Source organism: Thalassophryne amazonica, chromosome 13 (assembly GCF_902500255.1).
Source record: "Thalassophryne amazonica chromosome 13, fThaAma1.1, whole genome shotgun sequence".
In the NCBI taxonomy this organism is placed as follows: domain Eukaryota; kingdom Metazoa; phylum Chordata; class Actinopteri; order Batrachoidiformes; family Batrachoididae; genus Thalassophryne; species Thalassophryne amazonica.
This window is the reverse complement of record NC_047115.1, coordinates 77,484,126-77,509,431: the sequence shown is the minus strand read 5'-3', so window position 1 is coordinate 77,509,431 and position 25,306 is coordinate 77,484,126. Positions and strand designations below refer to the sequence as shown.

Genomic DNA, 25,306 nt, shown 5'->3' with positions numbered 1-25,306 from the left:
AGATAAGTTACATAAATGTTAATTATGTTATAAGTATTAGTTTGCACTCAAATCATTTACAGTAGAAACATTTTTTTGTCCAAAATGGCTAGAAAATGCATCACAATTTCATCAAATTACCTGAATAACAGATCATTAAGATGGACAAATAATGATGTGAAACTGATGAAAAGGTAGGTGCTGTTGTTCAGTCACCACGGCAGTTCCAATACAGAAAACGGGGAACCATTCAAGCTGTCTACAGTAAGGATGGGACTCTGCTGACTTCAACTGAGGATGTAAATCAGTGCTACAAGGAACACTTTGAGGAACTCCTGCATCAGCCCAAAGCACCCTCTATTGTAGGGGCAGAGCTGGAAGCTAATGGGGGATTATCATCAATTTCCATGGTGGAAGTCACTGAGGTAGTCAAACAACTCTGCAGTGGCAAGGCCCCAGGGGTTGATGAGATCTGTCCAGAGGGACTGTCTTGGATAGGGTTGGGTGTCGGGAACCGGTTCTTTTCAAGAAATGATTCGATCCACTGACATCGATTGCCTTTTTTGCTTAACGATTCCCTTATTGGTCCTTCAGAGTGGCTGTTGTTTTTAAGGGTGTTTGTCAGGAAAATGATCATTTCTCTACGTTGATTGGAGACCCTGCAGTGGGTTTGCAGTCAACCATTTTTGCATTGCAGCTCTGCTTTGAAGCTTGAAGCAATGAAGCAGTGCTCCGACCCGCTGCTTCACTGGTTCTTTGCTTTGTTGCTTTTCAGAAGCGGCAAATCCACTTCTTAACCCCTCTCAAATTCATTAAAATATGTCAATCATGACCAATTTCACAGTTATTTACTTTAAGACTCAATAAAATGTTGTTGACATAGAAAACCTGTAAAGCCTACTTTTAGGACACAGAAAATTCACAAGAGGTATCCATTAGGGAATCGATAAGGAATTGGATTGATAAGCGGAATAGATAATGGCATCATTATTGATAAAATCCTATCAATACCCATCCCTAGTCTTGGTTGAGACATCTCTTCAACATTGCGTTGAGGTCTAGGACAGTGCCTAAGGAGTGGCAAATTGGGGTGGTGGTCCCCATATTTTAAAAAGGGGACCAGAGAGTGTGTGCCAATTACAGGGGCGTCACACTACTCAGTCTTCCTGATAAAGTCTACTCCAGGGTACTGGAAAGGAGGGTTCGGACGATAGTCAAACCTCTGACTGAAGAGGTAGAATGCAGGTTCCGTCCTGGTCATGGAACAACTGACCAGCTATTCACTCTCACATGCATCCTGGAGGGGCCTGGGAGTATGCCCATTTTAATTTTAATTTATTTTCATTTATACGAGGTCTGTCAATAAAGTATAGGTCCTTTTTATTTTTTTCAAAAACTATGTGGATTTCATTCATATGTTTTTACGTCAGACATGCTTGAACCCTCGTGCGCATGCGTGAGTTTTTCCACTCCTGTCGGTGACGTCATTCGCCTGTGAGCACTCCTTGTGGGAGGAGTCGTCCAGCCCCTCGTCGGAATTCCTTTGTCTGAGAAGTTACTGAGAGACTGGCGCTTTATTTGATCAAAATTTTTTTCTAAACCTGTGAGGCACATCGAAGTGGACACGGTTCGAAAAATTAAGCTGGTTTTCGGTGAAAATTTTAACGGCTGATGAGAGATTTTGAGGTGATACTGTCGCTTTAAGGACTTCCCACGGTGCGAGACGTCGCGCAGCGCTCTCAGGCGCCGTCATCAGCCTGTTTCAAGCTGAAAACCTCCACATTTCAGGCTCTATTGATCCAGGACGTCATGAGAGAACAGAGAAGTTTCAGAAGAAGTCGGTTTCAGCGACAGTATCACCTCAAAATGTCTCATCAGCCGTTAAAATTTTCACCGAAAACCAGCTTAATTTTTCGAACCGTGTCCACTTCGATGTGCCTCACAGGTTTAGAAAAAATTTTGATCAAACAAAGCGCCAGTCTCTCAGCAACTTCTCAGTCAAAGGAATTCCGACGAGGGGCTGGACGACTCCTCCCACAAGGAGTGCTCACAGGCGAATGACGTCACCGACAGGCGTGGAAAAACTCACGCATGCGCACGAGGGTTCAAGCATGTCTGACGTAAAAACATATGAATGAAATCCATATAGTTTTAAAAAAAAATAAAAAGGACCTATACTTTATTGACAGCCCTCGTATAGCGCCAAATCACAACAAAGTTGCCTCAAGGTGCTTCACACAAGTAAGATCTAACCTTACCAACCCTCAGAGCAAGTACACAGGTGATAGTGGTAAGGAAAAACTCCCTCTGATGATTTGAGGAAGAAACCTCAAGCAGGCCAGACACAAAGGGGTGACCCTCTGCCAGATCCATGCTTGAGTCACAAATTACAAAACAATTCACAAAACAAAGATACACGAAATGTTGCCGTGCACAGGACAGGAGGGTTTCAGAAACAGACACCACACCCATCTCTGGATGGAGCCGCACCTCAAACAGAGAAAAAAAAAAAGAGAATCAGGCATCAGAAAGACAACAAATACAGTATAATTTGTCAGCATTAAGCAAGAAGAAGAACAAAAGAAATACTAAAAGGTGATCGCCGGCCACTAGCCCTAAGCTTCACTATAAGACCCAGAATTTAGATAAAGTCAAGGCCGCAGCCCACTCCATTTCCTAGTAAAATAAATTTAATTTAACAGAAATTGTTAAATTAAATTTAAAGCCTTTAAACCTATCCAGTCTACATGTGTTTTGTGGACTTGGAGAAGGCATATAATCAGGTACCCCGCGAGATACTGTGGGAGGTACTGCTGGAGTTTGGAGTGAGGGGCTCCCTTCTCAGGGCCATCCAATCTCTGTACCCACAAAGAGAGATCTGTGTTCGGGTGCTCGGCAGTAAGTCGGACTCGTTTCTGGTGGGGGTTGGCCTCTGCCAGGGCTGCACCTTGTCACCAATCCTGTTTGTGATATTCATGGATGGGATATCGAGATGTAGCCGGGAGGAGGGTTTCCAGTTTTGTGGGCTCAGGGTCTCATCACTGCTTTTTGCAGATGATGTTCTGTTGGTCCTGTTGTCTTGATCGGCCTGTGACCTCCAACACTCACTGGATCAGTTCGCAGCCGAGTGTGAAGTGCCTGAGATGAGGATCAGCACCTCTAAATCTGAGGCCATGGGTTCTCAGCAGGAAACTCATGGATTGCCCACTGTGAGTAGGGAATGCGGTCTTGCCCCAATTGAAAGAGTTCAAGTACCTCGTGGTCTTGTTCATGAGTGAGAGAACAATGGAGCGTGAGATTAGCCAGAGAACCAGTGCAGCAGGGGCAGTGTTGCATTCCCTCTACCGTACTGTTGTGACGAAATGTGAGCAAAAAGGTGAATCTCTCAATCTACTGGTCAGTCTTCGTAACTACTCTCAGCTATGGTCATGAGAGTTGGGTCATGACCGAAAGAACTAGATGGCAGGTACAAGTGGCCAAGCTCCCTTTGGAGGGTGGCTGGTGTCTCCCTTAGAGATAGGGTGAGAAGCCCGGTCATCCGTGGGGAGCTCAGAGTAGAGCCGCTGCTCCTTCACGTTGAAGTGAGCCAGCTGAGATGGTTCAGGCATTTGGTAAGGATGCCTCCTGGGCGCCTCTCTGGGGAGGTGTTCCAGATACATCCATCTGGGAGGAGACCCCGGGGAAGACCTAGGACATGGTGGAGAGATTATATCTCCACATAGGCCTGGGAACGCCTCGGGATCCTCTAGTGACTAGAGGATCCTGAGGCGTTCCCAGTCTCTAGAGTCTAGTCAGAGGTCAGAGTTGGTCATTGTGGCCCGGGAAAGGGAAGTCCGGGGTCCTCTGCTGGAGTTGTTGCCCCTGTAACCCAATCCCAGATAAGTGGTTGAAGATGAGTGAGATGATGAGTATTGTTTTTGATTTATTAACTGATAGAGAGGCTTTTTTGAACATGTACAAATTGTATGTAAGACAACAGGATCTTAATAATTAATTAAACAACTGCAAATTATAAAGAACACAATGCTCATATGGCTGAGGGCATTTTAGCATTGTGTTATATTTATATTTTGTGTACAGCAAAGCCACATGACTCAGCCACGTAAAAGAAATATTTAAGTACCCACAATCTCCAAAACACGTTATGTCCTCATAGGGACTTATCCGAGACAGCCTGCTGCTTTCTCCTGATGTTCTGTGGTTGAGCAGATGAATTTTACAAAAATCCCCACGGTGACCACACTGAAGTGGCTCATCCTGCTGAAGGTGCACTCTTGTGTTTGTTCTGTCGTTTGGGTTAAATGTGAAAATGAGCAGGATTGCAACATAGTGTTTCCATGACTCACAATGTCTGGCCTTACACATGGATATGTTTTTAAAAAGAGACCAATGATGTTAGCTTAACTATCCATATTATATACCCTCCATATGGGCTGGAATGAAAAGTGGACATCAAAAATACATTTTTAAAGTGTTGAAGTTTGAGGGTGATTAAGAAGTTTTGAGTCCAACGACCCCCTGTGAGCAAGCACTTGGCTACAGTGGGAAGGAAAAACTCCCTTTTAACAGGAAGAAACCTCCAGCAGAACCAGGCTCAGCGAGGGGCAGTCCTCTGCTGGGACTGGTTGGGGCTGAGGGAGAGAACCAGGAAAAAGACATGCTGTGGAGGGGAGCAGAGATCAATCACTAATGATTAAATGCAAAGTGGTGCATACAGAGCAAAAGGAGAAAGAAACACTCAGTGCATCATGGGAACCCCCCAGCAGTCTAAGTCTATAGCAGCATAACTAAGGGATGGTTCAGGGTCACCTGATCCAGCCCTAACTATAAGCTTTAGCAAAAAGGAAAGTTTTAAGCCTAATCTTAAAAGTAGAGAGGGTGTCTGTCTCCCTGATCTGAATTGGGAGCTGGTTCCACAGGAGAGGAGCCTGAAAGCTGAAGGCTCTGCCTCCCATTCTACTCTTACAAACCCTAGGAACTAGAAGTAAGCCTACAGTCTGAGAGCGAAGCGCTCTATTGGGGTGATATGGTACTATGAGGTCCCTAAGATAAGATGGGACCTGATTATTCAAAACCTTATAAGTAAGAAGAAGAATTTTAAATTCTATTCTAGAATTAACAGGAAGCCAATGAAGAGAGGCCAATATGGGTGAGATATGCTCTCTCCTTCTAGTCCCCGTTAGTACTCTAGCTGCAGCATTTTGAATTAACTGAAGGCTTTTCAGGGAACTTTTAGGACAACCTGATAATAATGAATTACAATAGTCCAGCCTAGAGGAAATAAATGCACGAATTAGTTTTTCAGCATCACTCTGTGACAAGACCTTTCTAATTTTAGAGATATTGCGTAAATGCAAAAAAGCAGTCCTACATATTTGTTTAATATGCACTTTGAATGACATATCCTGATCAAAAATGACTCCAAGATTTCTCACAGTATTACTAGAGGTCAGGGTAATGCCATCCAGAGTAAGGATCTGGTTAGACACCATGTTTCTAAGATTTGTGGGGCCAAGTACAATAACTTCAGTTTTATCTGAGTTTAAAAGCAGGAAATTAGAGGTCATCCATGTCTTTATGTCTGTAAGACAATCCTGCAGTTTAGCTAATTGGTGTAGTAGTACTTGTGCTCATCTGTGCATCCACAGTTGCATTGGTGTTAATATAAGGTGTGATCAGACAAAGTGATAGTTCATTGCTATCATGAGGCAGCAGAAATCAATAGCGTCATAGGCCACCAAAAACCTGGTCTCAGGTGAGGCACAGACAATTTATACTATTCATACTTAGACTTACAGATTTAGAGACTTTATTTGCCATTTGTACTTGTATACAAGGTTTGGGTACATTGGAATTCTTGTGCAGAGCTCTTAAGTAAATAAATACGTGTATAAAGGTATAAAAGTATAAAGAATTTGCTCATATCCAGACAAATGGTTTCCGCGTCTCCTGTCATTGTACAGCACTGTGTGGACACTCATATGAAGCCAGCAGACAAGGACTTATTAGCCACCACCACATGTAATGCCTGCTTCAACCAGGGAGCTTTGGTAAATGATCCGTAAATAATCTTGTCAAGTAGAATTAATTTGCACACAAGCAGATCTGTTTCCTCTCCAGGAAAAGTCTCACTTCTGCAAACTAATGTATCTAAACTGCAATGCAGCCAGCTTTTCTGATTGGTTTAATTCATGTTACACCCAAAACACAGAAACCATTAATTAAGAAACTAAAATCAACCTCTTTTTGCCTTGTGCCTTACTTTGTGCTAAGCCTGGAAATAGCAAAGTAGAGGTGGACATGTCCAAAATAAAAAGATCTTGCACTATGAACTTTAGACTGTGTGCAACAGACCGTTTAAACAGGGCTTCAAATATAAAGGCAATGTCGGCCATAAAGGAATCAAGATCAAAGACAGAATCAGGTATAAATGGATCCGGGTTAAAGAAAGGATCTACTGTGTAAATCGGATCAAAGGTTGAAGGAAATATTAGGTATAAAGTAATCAGGATTAAAGATCAAAGATGAAAAGCAGGATTAGGTATAAAGGAATCAAAGATCAATTCAATTTCAATTTATTTAATTTATATAGTGCCAAATCAAAACAAAGCGGCTTCAAGGTACTTCCCACAAGCAAGGTCTAACCTTATCAACCCCAAGAGCAAGCACACAGGTGACAGTGGTAAGGAAAAACTCCTTCTGATAATATTGAGAAAGAAACCACAAGGAGACCAGACTCAGGGGGGTGACCCATTGCTTAGGCCATTCTAATAGTTACAAGGTTTTTACAAAGTTTTACAAAGCTGAAGAAACAGAAAACAGGAAATCAAAACATGACATAATAATAAAATAATATGTATTTGAGAAGAAGTTCACGATCAAAAGCAGGATAAGGCAGAAAGGAATCAAGATCAAAGATCAAGGGACAAGGCAGGATCTACTGTTTTAAATCAGATCAAAGGTTAAAGGCCAGATCAAGTATAAAATAATCTGGATGAAAGTTCAAGGATCACAGATCAAAAACAGTATTGGATATTGAGGAGTCACAGATCAAAGGCAGGCTCTAGTATAAAGGAATTCAGATCAAACACAAGAGTAATCAGGAGATGACATATCCCCCCGGTCCCCACAAATCAGTAATATAAAATGTCGAGGAATCAAGTACAAGTACAAGTACACCCCTATGCTCAAATGGTTGTTGAGATACCATGCTAACAAGGGTGGCAATGACAAGCTCTTGAATATCTTGCTGTGACCTTGAAATTGACCAAAAAGTCACCATTACCAATACCACCAATCCAATACCACCAGTCCAATATCACCAGTACTGGAGGATTATTGGAGGATTGGTCAACTGGTTCTTGAGATATCGCACGAACTGTTATGGTTAATGGTCTGGACAGGACCGGACCGTTACAGGTGATGGACTTAAAGGCTGGGAGCAAGGAACAGAACTGGTTGTGAACGAAAAGAGCTTTATTTACAGTAAACAAGTGAACAATTCTGCGCTGGTTAGACGGCCTGCTGAGCTAAGACAGGGCCCGCTTGTAGCGGTGGAACATCTGGGAGCTGCAGTGCACCCACGGACAGACTTGGGAGTCTGAGAACAAGCAGGAATCCTGGAGTGTAAGGTTCTGGAGCCAGGGCCAGGTGGGATGCATACAGCAAAGAACAGGCACTAGGAGAACGGAGGACAAAAGAGGTGAGGGCTGGTACTCATAACACTGAAACCTTTAACAACAGACATTTCACAGAAGGCTCAAAACAGGAATGTTCACAGTTCTGGAAACAATATTCACAGTCTAAGAAATAAGGATTATTGTTCAGGAATCGTTCACAGTTCATGAGTTATCTTCAGAGGTCAAAGGTCAGGTGCGTCTTGTGACGCAGTTCCAATTAAGCAGGACTTGACTTTAGAAATGACTTGGAAAGTTCTTAGTGGTTCAGTATCAGAGTTCATATAGTTCTAGGAAATAGTTCTTGGTACTAGTTCTTTGACTTCTTGGAAGCAGTTCTTGGAAGCAGTTCTTAATCATGCACAGTCACGGACAGGAGCTATGTGAGAGCGGAATCTTGCAGAACAAGCATGGCAGAGCTATGCGCTCTGTAGCTGAGAGCCGTGGTGCAGACAGCCATTGAGCCAGGAGCATTTGCGACATGGAAGCCACGCAGGATAGTGTCTGGAAACACCAGAGAAAACAACAAGCTCTAATACAGGAATTAGAGTTGGCCAGATTACCTTGAAACGAGCTGCGGAAAGCTCCAACGTCAGAGCGCATAGAAGCGGCAGGAAAGACGAGGTCAAGGTCATTGAATCTCAGTGAAGCTCTGAGAAGCTCCTGGAAGAAACTGGCCTCAGGAAAAACAAACTGGCTTCATGGCATGGAAAACAAAGAATCCGGCCGTGAATAAGCTGAAAGCCTGGGTTTAAGTAACCCGCTGCTGATGAGCTGCTCATGCACATCAGGTGTGTGGTGATGATGAGCAGCAGGTGTTCCTCACCTCTGCAGCGCGCCATCTGGGGGAAAAACTAACAATGTACACACACAGTTAAGAAAAAAGGAAAGAAGAGAGGCAGACAAAGGCAGGCCGTGATACTAACAAGCGTAAAAGGATTGACAGACAGACGAACGGACAGACAGATGGGCCGACGGGCATGCTGATAGCTAAATCACCCTGTATTTCATACCAGGGGGATAATAAAGGATCAAAGGCTGGGTCTACTCCTTAATCAAGATCAAAGATTCAAGGAAAGATCAGGTATAAAGTCATGATCAAAGTTCAAAAACAGGATCAGGTAGAAAGGAATCAGGATCAAAGAATAAAGGTGAGACTGGTTGTGAGAGATTCTGCACAGGTCAAGCCAATCATCAGACCGTCACCAGGCCTTTTACCTCCTCAAGAGGAGGCTATGTGAAAAACTACTGGAAACAAATAACAGAACGTAATAATGTAGTGATGTCAGTGAGTCACTGACATCCATCCATTTTCTTCCGCTTTATCCGGAGTTGGGTCGCGGGGGCAGCAGCTCAAGCAAAGTCGCCCAGACCTCCCCATCCACACACACCTCCCCCAGCTCCTCCGGGGGAACCCCAAGGCGTTCCCAAGCCAGCCGAGAGATGTAGTCCCTCCAGCGTGTCCTGGGTCTTCCCCGGGGCCTCCTCCCAATGGGACGTGCCCAGAACACCTCTCCAGCGAGGTGTCCAGGGGGCATCCGGAAAAGATGCCCGAGCCACCTCAACTGACTGAGGAGCAGCGGCTCGACTCCGAGCTACTCCCAAGTGACCGAGTTCCTCACCCTATCTCTAAGGGAGTGCCCAGCCACCCTGCGGAGGAAACTCATCTCGGCCGCTTGTACTTGACATGATGGAGTTATTTCAAGCAAGATAAATACAACCAGATATAAAGTGTAATTTAATTTTTACACGACCAAAACTTTTATAGTCTGATAGAAAAGGAGCTTTGTTAGCAATGTGGAATCATCACCCATATTTTTCCTCATAGCTGTGCTCTGTTCAGGAGTATTTAAGAGTTAAATGAGACGTGGTGTAAGAGCTTTGTCAAAAGTGTCGTCACTGCACTCTGTATTTGTGTACGTGGAGAGAGGAAAATGGAAAAGAGAAGTGATTTTTCTGACAGAGACAGCCAGAATGAAAAATGCCCACCACCCCCCGCCCCGCCCCGTGACTAACAGGACATGGTTTCAAACTCAACGCTCACTCAAAAGTGAAGCACGGGGCACTGCAGAGATCACGCAAGACAGGATTTATGTTTGGAAAATGTCAGGTTTTGGACCAAATATTAAAATGGATACATTAAGTAAACTCACTGCTCCTGCCACGGCAAAGATTCGGTAAGAATTTGGTTTATATTTGACCTTCTGCATCCATGTTTTCAGGAAAGAAATAAGATCAAGACACGTGGTGTTAATACACTTAATATCCACTAAGTGGTGTCTCTATTTCATTGAAATTGTAGATTTACTAGCTTAGTTACTTGTTCTACGCGCGAGTAATTAAGAAGAATTTTATCCATGTCATTGTATATTTGATGTCACTTTGGTTAACGTGTAGTTAGTTGCATTACATTGTGTGTATGCTGTCATCATTAATTTTCAGAGAGCAATTTGTGACATTCATGAGACTCAAGTGAATGTTGATTAAAGATGACAGCATGTTATATCACTGCAATGCTCTGGCACACCGTTACACAGCAGGGATATTTTAACTGAAAAAAAAAACATGCCTTAACTGGTGCACGGCGCGCAAATAAAGTGCACACTAGACAGCTGCTACTATGTTGTAAGTCAAGCGTGATGCTTGGTACCTGAACTGAGTACCACATGAACTGCAAAAATAAGGGCTCCAGTGAGCAGGTCGTAATCTAATATATAAGGCTGACCGTGTGTGTGTGTGTCTGTTCATGGACGCATGCTATCAACCTAAGGGCACCAGTGACCTCCCCTTTGGTGGCCCCAGTCAACATAGCAAGTCTGGTGTCGATTGCTTAATTACTGTGGCTGTGCATAGTGAGGTCAGCTTTTTTTTTTTTTTATTGTCATAAGCAGAACATGTTCAGCTAATTAACTTTACTTCTATTATGTGAAACAATAAAAGCTGTCAAACTATGGAAATAAACTGTCATTATCACCAAAGGAGCACAAGCAACATATGTGCTCGTCAGTGATGCCGGTAACGCATTACTTAGTAACGCGTTACTCTAATCTAACCACTTTTTTTAAGCAAGCAGGTCATGGGAATCGCTTCCCGCCCGTGACCTTTCTGTGTGAAGTTTTCATGTTTGCGTGGGTTCCCTCTGGGTGCTCCTGCTTCCTCCCACATCCAAAAGATATGCAGGTTAGGTGGGTTGGAAACTTTAAATTGTCCGTAGGCGTGTGTGTGGGTGTGAATGCTGGTTAGTCCATGGGCCAAGCAGGTTTTTGGTACCACTTAAGGCGATGAAACGACATTTAAAATCCAGCCTCAGTGTACCAAGGCCTACAAAAAAGGTATCATGACCATCCCAGGGTGGTAGCTGTAGCCAGCTAGGGGTTAATGAAGAATTACACAGAGGCCAAAATGTAAAAATGCACCAATCATATTCAAAACTATACTACACTATTTGTCTGATCATAATGTTTCCAAAAAGGTAGAGTTTGGACAATCTATGACTGAATGTTCTGGAGTTATGGGGTAAAAACAGCACAAATGGTGACAAATGTCAGTTTAAATTTGTACAGGGGTCTAAAGTTAAAGTTGCTCCAATTTCAGTAAAAAATATACAAATTATTGTTTAGGTTAATAGGGTTCTAAAAAGGAATAGTTTGCATCATCTGTCATGCTTAGTTATCATGTTACAGGGAAACATGTCACATGTCATAGAATCCAATGGACGTTGACCTTGTTTGACCTTAACTTTGGAGACCAAACATTCAGCACAGTCAAATCTACTTCATTTATTAATCCGTTTTTTTGTTGTTGTTGTTGTATTTTTGACCAATAATTTGCATCATTTTTTACTGAAATTGGAGCAACTTTAACTATTGACCCTTGTAGAAACTACAACTGACCTTTGTCACCATTTTTGCTGTTTTTACCTCATAATTCCAGAACATTCAGTCATAGATAGTCCAAACTATACCTTTTTGGAATCATTGTGATGAGCCAAATAATATGGTGTAGTTTTTAATATGATTGAAGCAGTTTTACATTTTGACCTCTGTGTAATTCTTCATTGACCCCTAGCTGGCTATAACTACCACCCTGGGATGGTTATCATACATTTTTGTGTAGGTCACAGTACACTGAGGCTGGATTCTAAGTGTCATTTGGTACCGATTACACTGAAAAAAGAGAATGTTTAAACCAACTTAAATAAGTGTTACAACTTGTAAAAAATCTGAATGAATTAAGTTGTTTGAACTTAAGTTTATAAGGTAGAGTTGATTTAACTTTCAAACTTAAGTTCAAACAACTTAATTCATTTAGGTTTTTACAAATTGTGACACTTTTTAAGTTGGTTCAAACATTCTCTTTTTTCAGAGTAGGTCAAAATTGATGGCTCATAGACTAGGTGTCCTGTCAAGGGTGTAAACCACCTCACGCACTGTGACTGTCAGGGTAGGCTCCAGCCCCCTGCAACCCGATCTTGGATAAGCGATTGAAGATGAGTGTGTGTTTCTACATTCAAGCAGTAATACAAAATGCACTGTGACTGCAACATCCTGCTTGTGTGGATATAAATCATAATCAGCTTTGGAAACTACAACATAATTGGCTGTAGACATTTTAAGAACACATCAGAGCAGATAAAAAGGGCTTCTATGTATTATTCACTAGCTGGGGTACCCGGCGTTGCCCAGGTTAACCTGTTTAAGATATAATCTACAAAATATTCCAAAGTTTATATTTTGTCATAATTGTAGATATCTTATAAGTATATATGTAGTCTGAATAGGCAAAGGTTTGAACTTAAAACCCAAAATAGGTGGAATCCCCAAACCAAGAGAGAAAACTGAATTTTGCTGCATGCAAGAAACAACAATGAAGTTCTTCAGAATTTATATTGCAGATCAAGTATGCTCATAATCATTCATCAGAACTGATGTTATGACCTTTATGATTGTTGATACATTGCAAATCTAGTTTATAAGAATGCTACAAAAATAAAATGGCTTTTAAGCAAATGTTAATTTTGGATTTGAGATGTTGAATATATATTTAAATGTAGCTTTTAATGACCAGTAGTTCTGAAGAGCCTCTTGATAGACAATGTTCCTTGTCCTTCTGTCAGGAAAGTGGATATACAGCTGATTGGGGTTACAAACTCTGGAGCATCTGACTAACTAACTGTGGAAGATCGCAGGTTCTGCCATATTCAGGCCAGCCACATTATCAGCAGAAGTAGTGGTTTCTTTTTGCACACTTTGAGGCATTCCATCTTTAAATGGTGTAAATGTTGCCTTGCATATTTCTTAAAGTTATGCATTCATTGGTATATTTAGAGAACAAACAATCTTTTCAATTGTAAAAAAAAAAAGATGTTTGACCACTAAAAACGGTTTGAGCCATGAAACATCAACATACCAAAACTATTAGATCAACCCCAAAGCTAGTGCACTATTATAATAGGACAGCAGGTTGTGAAGAGTTGAAAAATAACACAATTTACTTTATGATATTTACATCATAATGAGCAGCCTATATACAACGCGCCATTGGAGAACACAGGCTCTATGCCCGCTTACTGGCTGATTGAAAGGGTGCTGCCCCATCAGCAGTTAGAACTACATCACTTTTTCAAATGATCTGCAGAGTGCCATTGTGATACAGAAAACATGTGGTTGCCTGATACATTATGATCAACGCTAGGAAAGTGATACACATCATGTACACTCTACACCTTTATTTTTAGAAAATGTGCAAATGTTTAGAAATACATGTACAAATTGCAAGAAAAGACAAAGCTTAATATTTTATCCAGTCAACTTTTAAAGTTTAATTTACAGACTGTGGTTGAAAGCTTTCTGCTAAGAGTGAAAACCTTCATTCCAAGAAGGAATAGGCTGTATTCTGATAAGTATTATATCATAGTGATTGTGTATAAGTTTTATCAAAATTCATGTGGATTGAATCTGCTTGGTTATACAACCAAGCTGGCATGCACACCCACGCTATGTGTGCTAGCCAGCAGCCAGCAGCAGATAGCCCAGGAGTCTGGGCTCTGTTTATAGCAGTAGGCAGGCTACTGAGCTCCTGCATATATGAGGTCTATTAGAAAAGTATCCGACCTTATTATTTTTTTCAAAAATCATATGGATTTGAATCACGTGTGATTGCGTCAGACAAGCTTGAACCCTCGTGCGCATGCGTGAGTTTTTCCACGCCTGTCGTTTGTGTCATTCGCCTGTGAGCAGGCTTTGAGTGAGGAGTGGTCCAGCCCCCTCGTCGGATTTTCATTGCCAGGAAATGGCGGAATGATTTGGGCTTTTTTCCCCATCAGAATTTTTTCAGAAACTGTTAGAGACTGGCAGCTGGAAGCCATTAGAAAAATTTATCTGGCTTTCGGTGAAAATGTTACGGGCTTGGTAGAGAATAAGGAGTGTTACTGTCGCTTTAAGGACGGCCCCCAGTGGCTGTGGGGCACGCTGCGCTCTGAAGCCGCTATCGACAGGCTGAACGACCATTTCATTTCTAAACGGATGGCTGTCTGGATCCGTGACCATCGTGTGCCATTTCTCTGGTTATCACAAGAGCTGGACATCAACCATTTTCCGGCAGATTTCACTTTTAACAAGAGATTTTGTCATGGAAAGCCGAGCGGAGGCTTCGCACGTCACGATGGATTTGCTACTGGAGCGAGACAAAACCACCTCCGTTTTGGTCTCACAGGACGGCTTTGAGATGGTGTTCAGACAGCTGTCAGTGGTTTTTCCATCGAGTGATTATCTGAGAAATTGTGGATGTGCCTGGACATGCCAGAACATGTCCCGTGAGGCTTCATCACGGCGTTGCTTTGCGCCATGTGGCACCGCCGTGACGCGCGAAGCCTCCGCTCCTCTTTCCATGACAAAAACTCCTGTAACAGTGGAATGTGCTGTTCATTTCCAAACTGGATGCTGTGTTTTATCCGGGACGTCGTCTGACTAGCACAGGAATTGTGAAAAGACGTGGACATCAGCACTTTTTCAGCACATTGAGACAGACGTGCGGAGGAATTCCGCGCATGGCGCAAAGCAACGCCGTGATGAAGCCTCACGGAACATGTTCTGGCATGTCCAGGCACATCCACAATTTCTCACATAATCATCCATCCATCCATCCATTTTCTTCCGCTTTATCCGGAGTCGGGTCGTGGGGGCAGCAGCTCAAGCAAAGCCACCCAGACCTCCGGGGGAACCCCAAGGCGTTCCCAAGCCAGCCGAGAGATGTAATCCTTCCAGCGTGTTCTGGGTCTTCCCCGGGGCCTCCTCCCAATGGGACGTGCCCGGAACACCTCTCCAGCGAGGCATCCAGGGGGCATCCGGCAAAGATGCCCGAGCCACCTCAACTGACTCCTTTCGACGTGGAGGAGCAGCGGCTCGACTCCGAGCTCCTACCGAGTGACCGAGCTCCTCATCTCTAAGGGAGCGCCCAGCCACCCTGCGGAGGAAACTCATCTCGGCCGCTTGTACCCGCAATCTCGTTCTTTCGGTCATGAGCCAAATCTCATGACCATAGGTGAGGATCGGAACGTAGATCGATCGGTAAATCGAGAGCTTTGCCCCCCTACTCAGCTCTCTCTTCACCACGACGGTCCGATACAGCGACCGATCACTACAGACGCTGCACCGATCCGTCTATCGATCTCACGCTCCATCCATCCCTCACTCGTGAACAAGACCCCGAGATACTTAAACTCCTCCACTTGAGGCAAGGACACTCCACCGACCTGAAGAGGGCAAAGCACCTTTTTCCGGTCGAGAACCATGGCCTCAGATTTGGAGGTGCTGATCTTCATCCGGGACGCCTCACACTTGGCTGCAAACCGCCCCAGTGCACGCTGAAGGTCCTGATTTGACGAAGCCAACAGAACCACATCATCCGCAAACAGCAGAGACGAGATTCTGTGGTTCCCAAACCAGACCCCCTCTATACCCTGGCTGCGCCTAGAAATTCTGTCCATAAAAATAATGAACAGAACCGGTGACAAAGGGCAGCCCTGGCGGAGGCCAACGTGTACTGGAAACAGGTTTGACTTACTACCGGCAATGCGAATCAAGCTCCTGCTGCAGTCGTACAGGGACTGGATAGCCCTTAGCAAAGGACCCTGGACCCCGTACTCCTGGAGCACTCCCCACAGGGCGCCCCGAGGGACACGGTCGAACGCCTTCTCCAGATCCACAAAACACATGTGGACTGGTTGGGCGAACTCCCATGAACCCTTGAGCACCTGATGGAGCGTGTAGAGCTGGTCCAGTGTGCTGCGACCAGGATGAAAACCACACTGCTCCTCCTGAATCCGAGGTTCGACCATCGGTCGAATTCTCCACTCCAGTACTCTGGAATAGACCTTACCGGGGAGGCTGAGGAGTGTGATCCCCCTATAGTTGGAACACACCCTCCGGTCACCCTTCTTAAACAGAGGGACCACCACCCCGGTCTGCCAATCCAGAGGCACTGTCCCCGATTGCCACGCGATGTCGCAGAGGTGTGTCAGCCAAGACAGTCCCACAACATCCAGAGACTTAAGGTACTCAGGACGGACTTCATCCACCCCAGGAGCCTTGCCACTGAGGAGCTTTCTAACCACCTCGGTGACTTCTACCTGGATAATGGATGAGTCCGCCTCTGGGTCCCCAGTCTCTGCTTCCTCTTCGGAAGATGTGACGATGGGATTGAGGAGATCATCGAAGTACTCCTTCCACCGCCCAACAACATCCCCAGTCAGGGTCAACAGCTCCCCACCCGCACTGTAAACAGTGCCGGTGGAGAGCTGCTTCCACCTCCTGAGGCGTCGGATGGTTTGCCAGAATCTCTTCGAGGCAGTGAAGCTGAAGCTGCCAGCTTCACTGCAGATTCATCCTGTTTTCCATGTGTCACGTCTCAAGCCCTACCACACTTCACCACTCTGCAACCCCGGACCTGCGCAGCCTCCTGCCCGGATCATCGACGGGTAGCCGGCATGGACCGTGCGTCGGCTCCTGGACGTCCGTCGGAAGGGTCGGGGGTTCCAGTAACTGGTGGACTGGGAGGGGTATGGACCTGAAGAACGCTCCTGGGTGAAGAGGAGCTTCGTCCTGGATCCGGCCCTCCTGGCCGACTTCTACCGACGGCATCTGGACAAGCCTGGTCGGGCGCCGGGAGGCGCCGGTTGAGGGGGGGGTCCTGTTGTGTGGGCCGCTGAAGAGGAGGTACTGCTGGCCTACCACCACCAGAGGACGCCCTGCTTGTGTCCATAGTTTCATCAGCAGGGGGAGCTGTTGCCACACGGCGCTCTCTGGCTGTGGAGCGTGGGGACGGCGGCACCCTTTCGGACCCAGAAGGAAGAGGGACGGCTCGTGCCCGGCCACGCCCCCCGCCCCCCGCCCCCCGCCCTGCTCCCAATGATGTTCCTCTAATCGGTTATCTAATCGTATAACCAGGTCGACAAGCCCGTCAAAATCCCACGGTTCTTCTTTAGCCAGCAGATGCTCCTTCAGGACCGGAGACAGTCCGTTTACGAAGGCAGTGCGGTGTGCAACAGTATTCCAGCTGGACCTCGCTGCCGCGATGCGGAAGTCGACTGCATACTCCGCTGCACTCCGACGCCCCTGTCTCATTGACAGCAGCACGTTCGAAGCGGTCTCGCCTCTATTGAGGTGATCAAAGACTGTTCTGAACTCCCTCATAAACCCAGTATATGTCGTTAGGAGCCGTGAATTTTGCTCCCAGAGCGCCATAGCCCAGGCGCGTGCCTCTCCTCGTAGCAGATTAATAACGTAAGCCACCCGGCTAGCATCTGACGCATACATGACAGGATGCTGTGAAAAGACGAGCGAACACTGCATTAAGAAGTCCGCGCACATCTCGACACAGCCTCCGTACGGCTCCGGAGGGCTTACATAAGTTTCAGGGGATGGAGGGGGGGGTTCGTTGAACGACCAGTGGAATGTCTGTATCTGGCATATGACCAGCAGGAGGAGGTGCTGCAGCAGCGCCCTCAGCGTGCGCTTCCACCCTGGCGGTGAGAGCCTCCATCTTCCAATTGAGAATAACATTCTGCTCGGTTACCAAGTCCAACTGAGCAGTGAAAGCGGTTAAGATGTGCTGCAGCTCACCTAACACACCTCCTGCTGGTGCCTGTGCACCTTGCTCTTCCATTGGCTGTTCAAACGATGGTTGACGCCCCTCGGAATCCATGACGCAGGCCGAGAAATCCTGTTGGGAAAGTGTAGTGACACGGACCCACAACAAGGGGCGTAAATGAACGGACAATGGATAAGCCAAAAATAACAATTTAATGTTGTGAATTGCACAACGGAATACAGACAATTGCAGTTGAGAAGTACAGTCAATCGTACAAAAGGTGACGTGTGGGCAGGCTCGAGGATAGAAGACGTCTGTCCAGAGAAGAGCCGGATCCCACATCGCTTCCACCGCCAACGGATCTGAAGAACACCGGAGCTGCCAAGTCCTGGGTCCCCAGGTGGCCACCGTCTCCAGCTGTCAGACCTGGTACTGCTGGCAGAAACAGAAACAGTTAATGGTGGGTGTGTGAATACACACCCAGTAATCTCTCAGTACTCAGTTCCTCCGGGAGAGAGAACCTCCACCTCCAAAATAGGAAGACCCGTGCAGCTCCTGTCAGTCACTTCTCTGGATGGAGTGAGAGGCGAAGACGTCGCAAACCCACACTATGCGCCAATCCAGCAGAAGACTGTATCCACAGGAACAACGGCTGCACACAGAACAATATTTAGTCACGGTAAGGTACAGCAGAGAAGGTTACCTGAGTGGTAGCTGATTTCTCGGCGGGGAGGTGGAGTTGCAGTCCGGCTTTTATGGTGAAGTGGATGATGATAGTTGAATGAGTGACAGCTGGTGCTGTTGATGAGTGACAGCTGTCACTCTCTGTTGTGCCGACGCCCTCTCGTGCCGACGCCCTCTCGTGCTTGAAGCCCGCACTTCAAGCACTTCAAACATTGTCGTAAAAAGCTACAAACCGATGGTAGACAAAGCCACAAACCAGACAACATTGTTGTAAAAAGTCGTAAAAAGCCACAAACCGATGGTAGACAAAGCCACAAACCAGACAACATTGTTGTAAAAAGTCGTAAAAAGCCACAAACCGATGGTAGACAAAGCCACAAACTGGACAACATTGTCATAAAAAGCTGTAAAAAGACACAAACCGATGGTAAACGAAGCCACAAACCGGACAACATTGTCGTAAAAAGCTACAAACCGATGGTAGACAAAGCCACAAACCAGACAACATTGTTGTAAAAAGTCGTAAAAAGCCACAAACCGATGGTAGACAAAGCCACAAACCAGACAACATTGTTGTAAAAAGTCGTAAAAAGCCACAAACTGATGGTAGACAAAGCCACAAACTGGACAACATTGTCATAAAAAGCTGTAAAAAGCCACAAACCGATGGTAGACAAAGCCACAAACCAGACAACATTGTTGTAAAAAGTCGTAAAAAGCCACAAACCGATGGTAGACAAAGCCACAAACCAGACAACATTGTTGTAAAAAGTCGTAAAAAGCCACAAACTGATGGTAGACAAAGCCACAAACTGGACAACATTGTCATAAAAAGCTGTAAAAAGCCACAAACCGATGGTAGACAAAGCCACAAACTGGACAACATTGTCATAAAAAGTCGTAAAAAGCCACAAACCGATGGTAGACGAAGCCACAAACCGGACAACGTTGTCGTAAAAAGCCACAAACCGATGGTAGACAAAGCCACAAACTGGACAACATTGTCATAAAAAGCTGTAAAAAGCCACAAACCGATGGTAAACGAAGCCACAAACCGGACAACATTGTCGTAAAAAGCTACAAACCGATGGTAGACAAAGCCACAAACCAGACAACATTGTTGTAAAAAGTCGTAAAAAGCCACAAACCGATGGTAGACAAAGCCACAAACTGGACAACATTGTCATAAAAAGCTGTAAAAAGACACAAACCGATGGTAAACGAAGCCACAAACCGGACAACATTGTCGTAAAAAGCTACAAACCGATGGTAGACAAAGCAACAAACCAGACAACATTGTCGTAAAAAGTCGTAAAAAGCCACAAACCGATGGTAGACGAAGCCACAAATCGGACAGCACTGTCGTAAAAAGCCACAAACCGATGGTAGACGAAGCCACAAACCGGACAACATTGTCGTAAAAAGCCACAAACCGATGGGAGACGAAAAGTCTGAAGTACATAAATGACATGCTGAGATGCTGAAGAACTTCGCTCGTCATGTCCGTGACATATACATATTAACAATTATTGTTTTTGAGTTATTGTCCACAGAAGGTGGCTGAGGTGGGACAAATCACTCACTCACCCACTCAACTACATTTTTGCTGTCTGAGCGCTATACTGTTACCAGAGCTGGGAATGAAATATGTATGATCACATACTTCTTCAAAAGTTGAACAGAAAAGTGTTTTCATGTTGCAAGCAGGACTGTTGTACACAGTGGAAAACTGAAGACAGATCTCGGTGTTGTTTTGTGTTTTTAGGCAACTGCAGAAGATTGTTCAGGGCATCAGGAAAAATGATGGCGGCTTTCTGAATAAAATAAGAAGGTATGTCAGATTTTCTTGGTTTTTAATATTACAAGATAAAAATGTTATATATATATATATATATATATATGTTTTCTCCTCTGCAAGCTGTCAGTTTGTGCACAAGCAAACTCAAAAAGTGGTTTTGGATTCCTGTGAAATTTTGTGGAACAGCAGTTTAAATAAAGCAGTTTTTTTTTTTACATCACACACAGGTGGCTCCTCCATCATCTCGTAAACGACACACACCAGTAGTGAATGTTAATTCCTCTTTCACAACTATTCGACTGATAGGATCTAAAAATATAGTGAAACATCTGGTCGGTCTCTGACTTTCCTTTTGTGAAATGAAACCCCATGATACTGCGATGACACACGTATCACACAAACTGTACATTCTCACCCTGGCTGAAAAATGTGCACATTAGTCTGTTAACTGCTATGTGTATTCACACAAGATATAAGCTGACGATGTTTTCATCATATTGCATTAACATTTTCAAATAGCCTTAAAACTATCCTCACATTCTCAATGTGTAATTAGTGTCTCTCTGATATATGACAGACTGAGAAGCAAACCACTTCCAAAAGTACCTGCAAGAGATTACAGAGGTAAGTAACATCCTTCCTATTGGCTCTGTGAATTAACCAGCACATACACAGTCACAGTGATAAATACTTTTAAGTACTTTTTTTTCAAGTACAAAGCAAATAATGTCAGTAAATTGAGGGAGTAAAACACAACTGCAGTTAAAGTGCAATGATTTCTAAACTCCACCTAATTTGGATGTAACTACCCTCAAACTGACTATCTGCACAAATTTACACCAGTATTTACTTTTGATTCAGTTTGGACTTTGTAAAATGTTTGAGGGTCAGCCAAGGACAAAGAGATTTGATTTTGTGAACAATTAGTTCAAAGTCAAGGACACGGGTCAAAGTCAAACTTATATATACTTATATAAAACAAAATTCTGCCATTGGAGTATTTGATAGAACCAGGCAGCTCTGCGGTATAGTAGCTGAACTACCCATATGTAGAAAAGGGTTCGATTCCAGCTTCAGGCTGGATACTGTATCTGTATCCTTGTACAAAACACTTAATCTGCATTGTCGATGTCCACCCTGCTCTAAATGGTTAAGTAACCTGTGATACGACCTATATTGAACATTTCTGAAATGATGATGTCATACTCCCACATCTCTAGACTCAGCCGCTCATAATGAATAATGTTGTTGTTAACAGTGTATTTTTTTTTTTTTTTTTTTTTTTGGTGGATCCTTAATGGGATTTATTTTCATGAATGTTGATGAGACAAAGAATGCCCATGGTGAACGCTGATCGTGAATAAATGGAGCACTGTGATGCTAATAAAATAAGTGCAGAAAGGCCTTTCAGCTTTTAAAATTAGTTTTTTTTTCTTCTTGTTGGTGGCGGGACAAAGTGGTGGCTGAGCAACTGACAAACACAGAGGGACATCTTTAAAAATGCTATGTTCATTCACAAACAATTACCGCTATAAGCAGCTAAAGCATTTCCAGACAGTCATCTAAAACAAGGCCAGTCTTATGTCAGGCTGTGATGATGAATCCGGTTGAAAGAATGCAACAGGTTGGATTAAAAAAAAAACATTTTATTTACTCTGTGTGCTGATGTGTAGTTGAAGTTTTCACTTCTGATGCTACATTGATTAACTCATTAAACCGGTTATGTGCATGCTCCACATCTTTTTCTCCATTTTTTGTGGAAGCATCATCAGCTCTTGTGATAACCAGAGAAATTGCACACGATGGTCCCAGAGCCATACAGCCATCCGTTTAGAAATGAAATGGTCGTTTCTGCCTGTCGATCGCGGCTCGGAGCGCGGCGCGCCGTGCGCCATTGTGGGCCGTCCTTAAAGCGGTAGTAACACTCCTTAATCTCTGTGAAGCCCAAAAAATTTTAAACGAAAGCCAAATGAATTTTCCGAATGGTTTCCAGCTGCCTGTCTCTAACAGTTTCTGAAAAAATTCTGATGGAGCAAAGCCCAAATCATTCCGCCATTTCCCTGACAATAAAAATCCGACAAGGGGGGTGGACCAGTGCTCACTCAAAGCCTGCCCACAGGCGAATGACGCAACCGACAGGCGTGAAAAAACTCACGCATGCGCACGAAGGTTCAAGCTTGGCTGACGTAAAAACATATGAATCAAATCCATATATTTTTGCATAAAATAAAAAGGTCCATTACTTTTCTAACAGACCTTGTATCTCTGAATTAACTCTATTTGTCTTATTCTTATTTAACTCACTGTTGTGAAGCACTCTGTATTTTGCCAAAGCACTGCATAAATAAATTATTGTTATCATTATTATTATTACAAATGTTTAAGTCAAACAATTTGGCACCAATGTGAACTAAATGTGATGGAAGGATTGATTTTAATCCAGATGAATGTGTTTCTTGACTGAATGCCACTCAATTAATAACGATGAGTGTTAAATATGTAAGTTGTCTGTGTTGTACTTTCTGACTGCACCTTGTTTTTATTTGCCTTCAATTGTAATATGACAATAATAGAAGTTACAACAATGTACCATTCACAAAAACAAAACATTTGTCACCAGCCAAATATTTATGGTCCTAAATACCAATCTCTCCGCATATTCCACATTTCACTTTTTATCTTTGAGATGATCACGCGCCACCAACATCCTGAAGACATTTATGGATAAGAACTGCACCTTTTGAATTTTGTACCTTGGCCGCAGCCCAAAAAGTCCCATCCCGTGAAAGTAGTTCCATCGCTTTCTCCAGATACAGTCCTGCAATTTAAGCATTTTTGTTTGTTTGTTTGTTTAACCATTATTTTAAAAATACGAGGTCTGTCCATAAAGTATCGTACCTTTTTATTTTTTTTAAAACTATATGGATTTGATTCATATGTTTTCACGTCAGATGAGCGTGAACCCTTGTGCACATGCGTGAGTTTTTCCACGCCTGTCGGTGATTTCATTCGCCTGTGAGCACGCCTTGTGAAAGGAGTGGTCCCGCCCCGTCGTCAGATTTTCATTGTCTGGAAATGGCAGAATGATTTGGGGGTTTTTTTCCCATCAGAATTTTTTCAGAAGCTGTTAGAGACTGGCACCTGGAAACTATTCGAAAAATGTATCTGGCTTTTGGTGAAAATTTCACGGGCTTCACAGAGAATAAGGTCTGGTAGTACAGCTTTAAGGACCCCTTTAAGGACCCCTTTAAGGACGCTCAGCGCGCCGCGCTCCGAGCTGCGACGACACAGCACAAGCCACCGGACCATTTCTAAACGGATGGCTCTGTGGATACGAGACTGTTGTGTGCTCTTTCTCTGGTTATCACAAGAGCTGGACATCAGCCATTTTCCGGCAGATTTCACTTTTAACAAGAGATTTTGTCATGGAAAGCCGCACGGAGGCTTTGCGCGTCACGACCGATTCGCTGATGAAGTGAGACAAAGGAACACCTCCGTTTCGGCGTGTTAGAGGACAAGTTTGGACATGTCTATCTCGGCTTTCAGTGCTTACCAGTCCAGTAAGTATCAGTGAAACTGTGGAGAGCTGGACATGTCCAAACTTGTCCTCTGGCATGCCGAAACGGAGGTGTTCCTTTGTCTCGCTTCCAAAGCGAATCGGTCGTGACGCGCAAAGCCTCCGCATGGCTTTTCATGACAAAATCTCGTTAAAAGTGAAATCTGCCGGAAAATGGCTGATGTCTAGCTCTTGTGGTAACCAGAGAAAGAGCACACGACGGTCTCGTATCCACAGAGCCATCAGCTCAGAAATGGTCCGGTGGCTTGTGCCATGTCGTCGCAGCTCGGAGCGCGGCGCGCTGTGCGTCCTTAAAGGGGTCCTTAAAGCTGTACTACCAGACCTTATTCTCTGTGAAGCCCGTAAAATTTTTTCACCGAAAGCCAGATACATTTTTTGAATAGTTTCCAGGTGCCAGGTGCTAATGGGAAAAAAAAACCCAAATCATTCCGCCATTTCCAGACAATGAAAATCCGACGACGGGGCGGGACCACTCTTTCCACAAGGCGTGCTCACAGGCGAATGATGTTACCGACAGGCGTGGAAAAACTCACGCATGCGCACAAGGGTTCAAGCTTGTCTGACGTGAAAACATATGAATCAAATCCATATACGAGGGCTGTCAATAAAGTATAGGTCCTTTATTTTTTTTAAAAACTATATGGATTTCATTCATGTTTTTACGTCAGACATGCTTGAACCCTCGTGCGCATGCGTGAGTTTTTCCACGCCAGTCGGTGATGTCATTCGCCTGTGAGCACTCCTTGTGGGAGGAGTCGTCCAGCCCCTCGTCGGAATTCCTTTGTCTGAGAAGTTGCTGAGAGACTGGCGCTTTGTTTGATCAAAATTTTTTCTAAACCTGTCAGGCACATCAAAGTGGACATGGTTCGAAAAATTAAGCTGGTTTTCGGTGAAAATTTTAACGGCTGATGAGAGATTTTGAGGTGATACTGTCACTTTAAGGACTTCCCACGGAGCGAGACGCCGTGCAGCGCTCTCAGGCACCATCGTCAGCCTGTTTCAAGTTGAAAACCTCCACATTTCAGGCTCTATTGATCCAGGACGTCGTGAGAAAACAGAGAAGTTTCAGAAGAAGTCGGTTTCAGCATTTTATCCGGATATTCCACTGTTAAAGGAGATTTTTTTTAATGAAAGACGTGCGGACGGGTCCGCGCGTCGGGACGCAGCCTGCGCGGTGCGGCAGCACAGGAAAAACACCTCCGTGTTGATAACCATTTGTAAAATTCAGGCGGCTTTTGAGGGCTTTCAGTGGAGTGAGTATATGAGAAATTACTTAACAGCTGGACATGTTCCAACTTGTCCTTAAGGCTTCCAACAGAGGTGTTTTTCCTGTGGCGGAGCGTCGCGGCGGCTGCGAGCCGACGCTGCAATCCGCCTGCACGTCTTTCATTAAAAAAATCTCCTTTAACAGTGGAATATCCGGATAAAATGCTGAACCCGACTTCTTCTGAAACTTCTCCCGGACGTCGGCTTCCAGAGACGCCCACCAGAAGCGCTGCCGGA

At 44.4% G+C, this 25,306-nt stretch overlaps 1 protein-coding gene across 3 annotated transcripts in view; it reads left to right on the top strand.

The window, feature by feature from the left end:
• blnk (B cell linker) overlaps window positions 1–25,306 on the top strand; it is a 164,619-nt gene that overhangs the window by 71,451 nt on the left and 67,862 nt on the right. For 2 of the 3 annotated variants that reach the window (XM_034185163.1, XM_034185164.1), the window contains exons 4-5: window positions 20,194–20,259; window positions 20,804–20,850. In XM_034185163.1, coding sequence (XP_034041054.1) covers window positions 20,194–20,259; window positions 20,804–20,850 — 113 coding nt within the window. Of the gene's footprint in view, window positions 1–9,700; window positions 9,833–20,193; window positions 20,260–20,803; window positions 20,851–25,306 lie in introns of those variants that run through there. The other variant, XM_034185165.1, reaches the window with a different exon arrangement.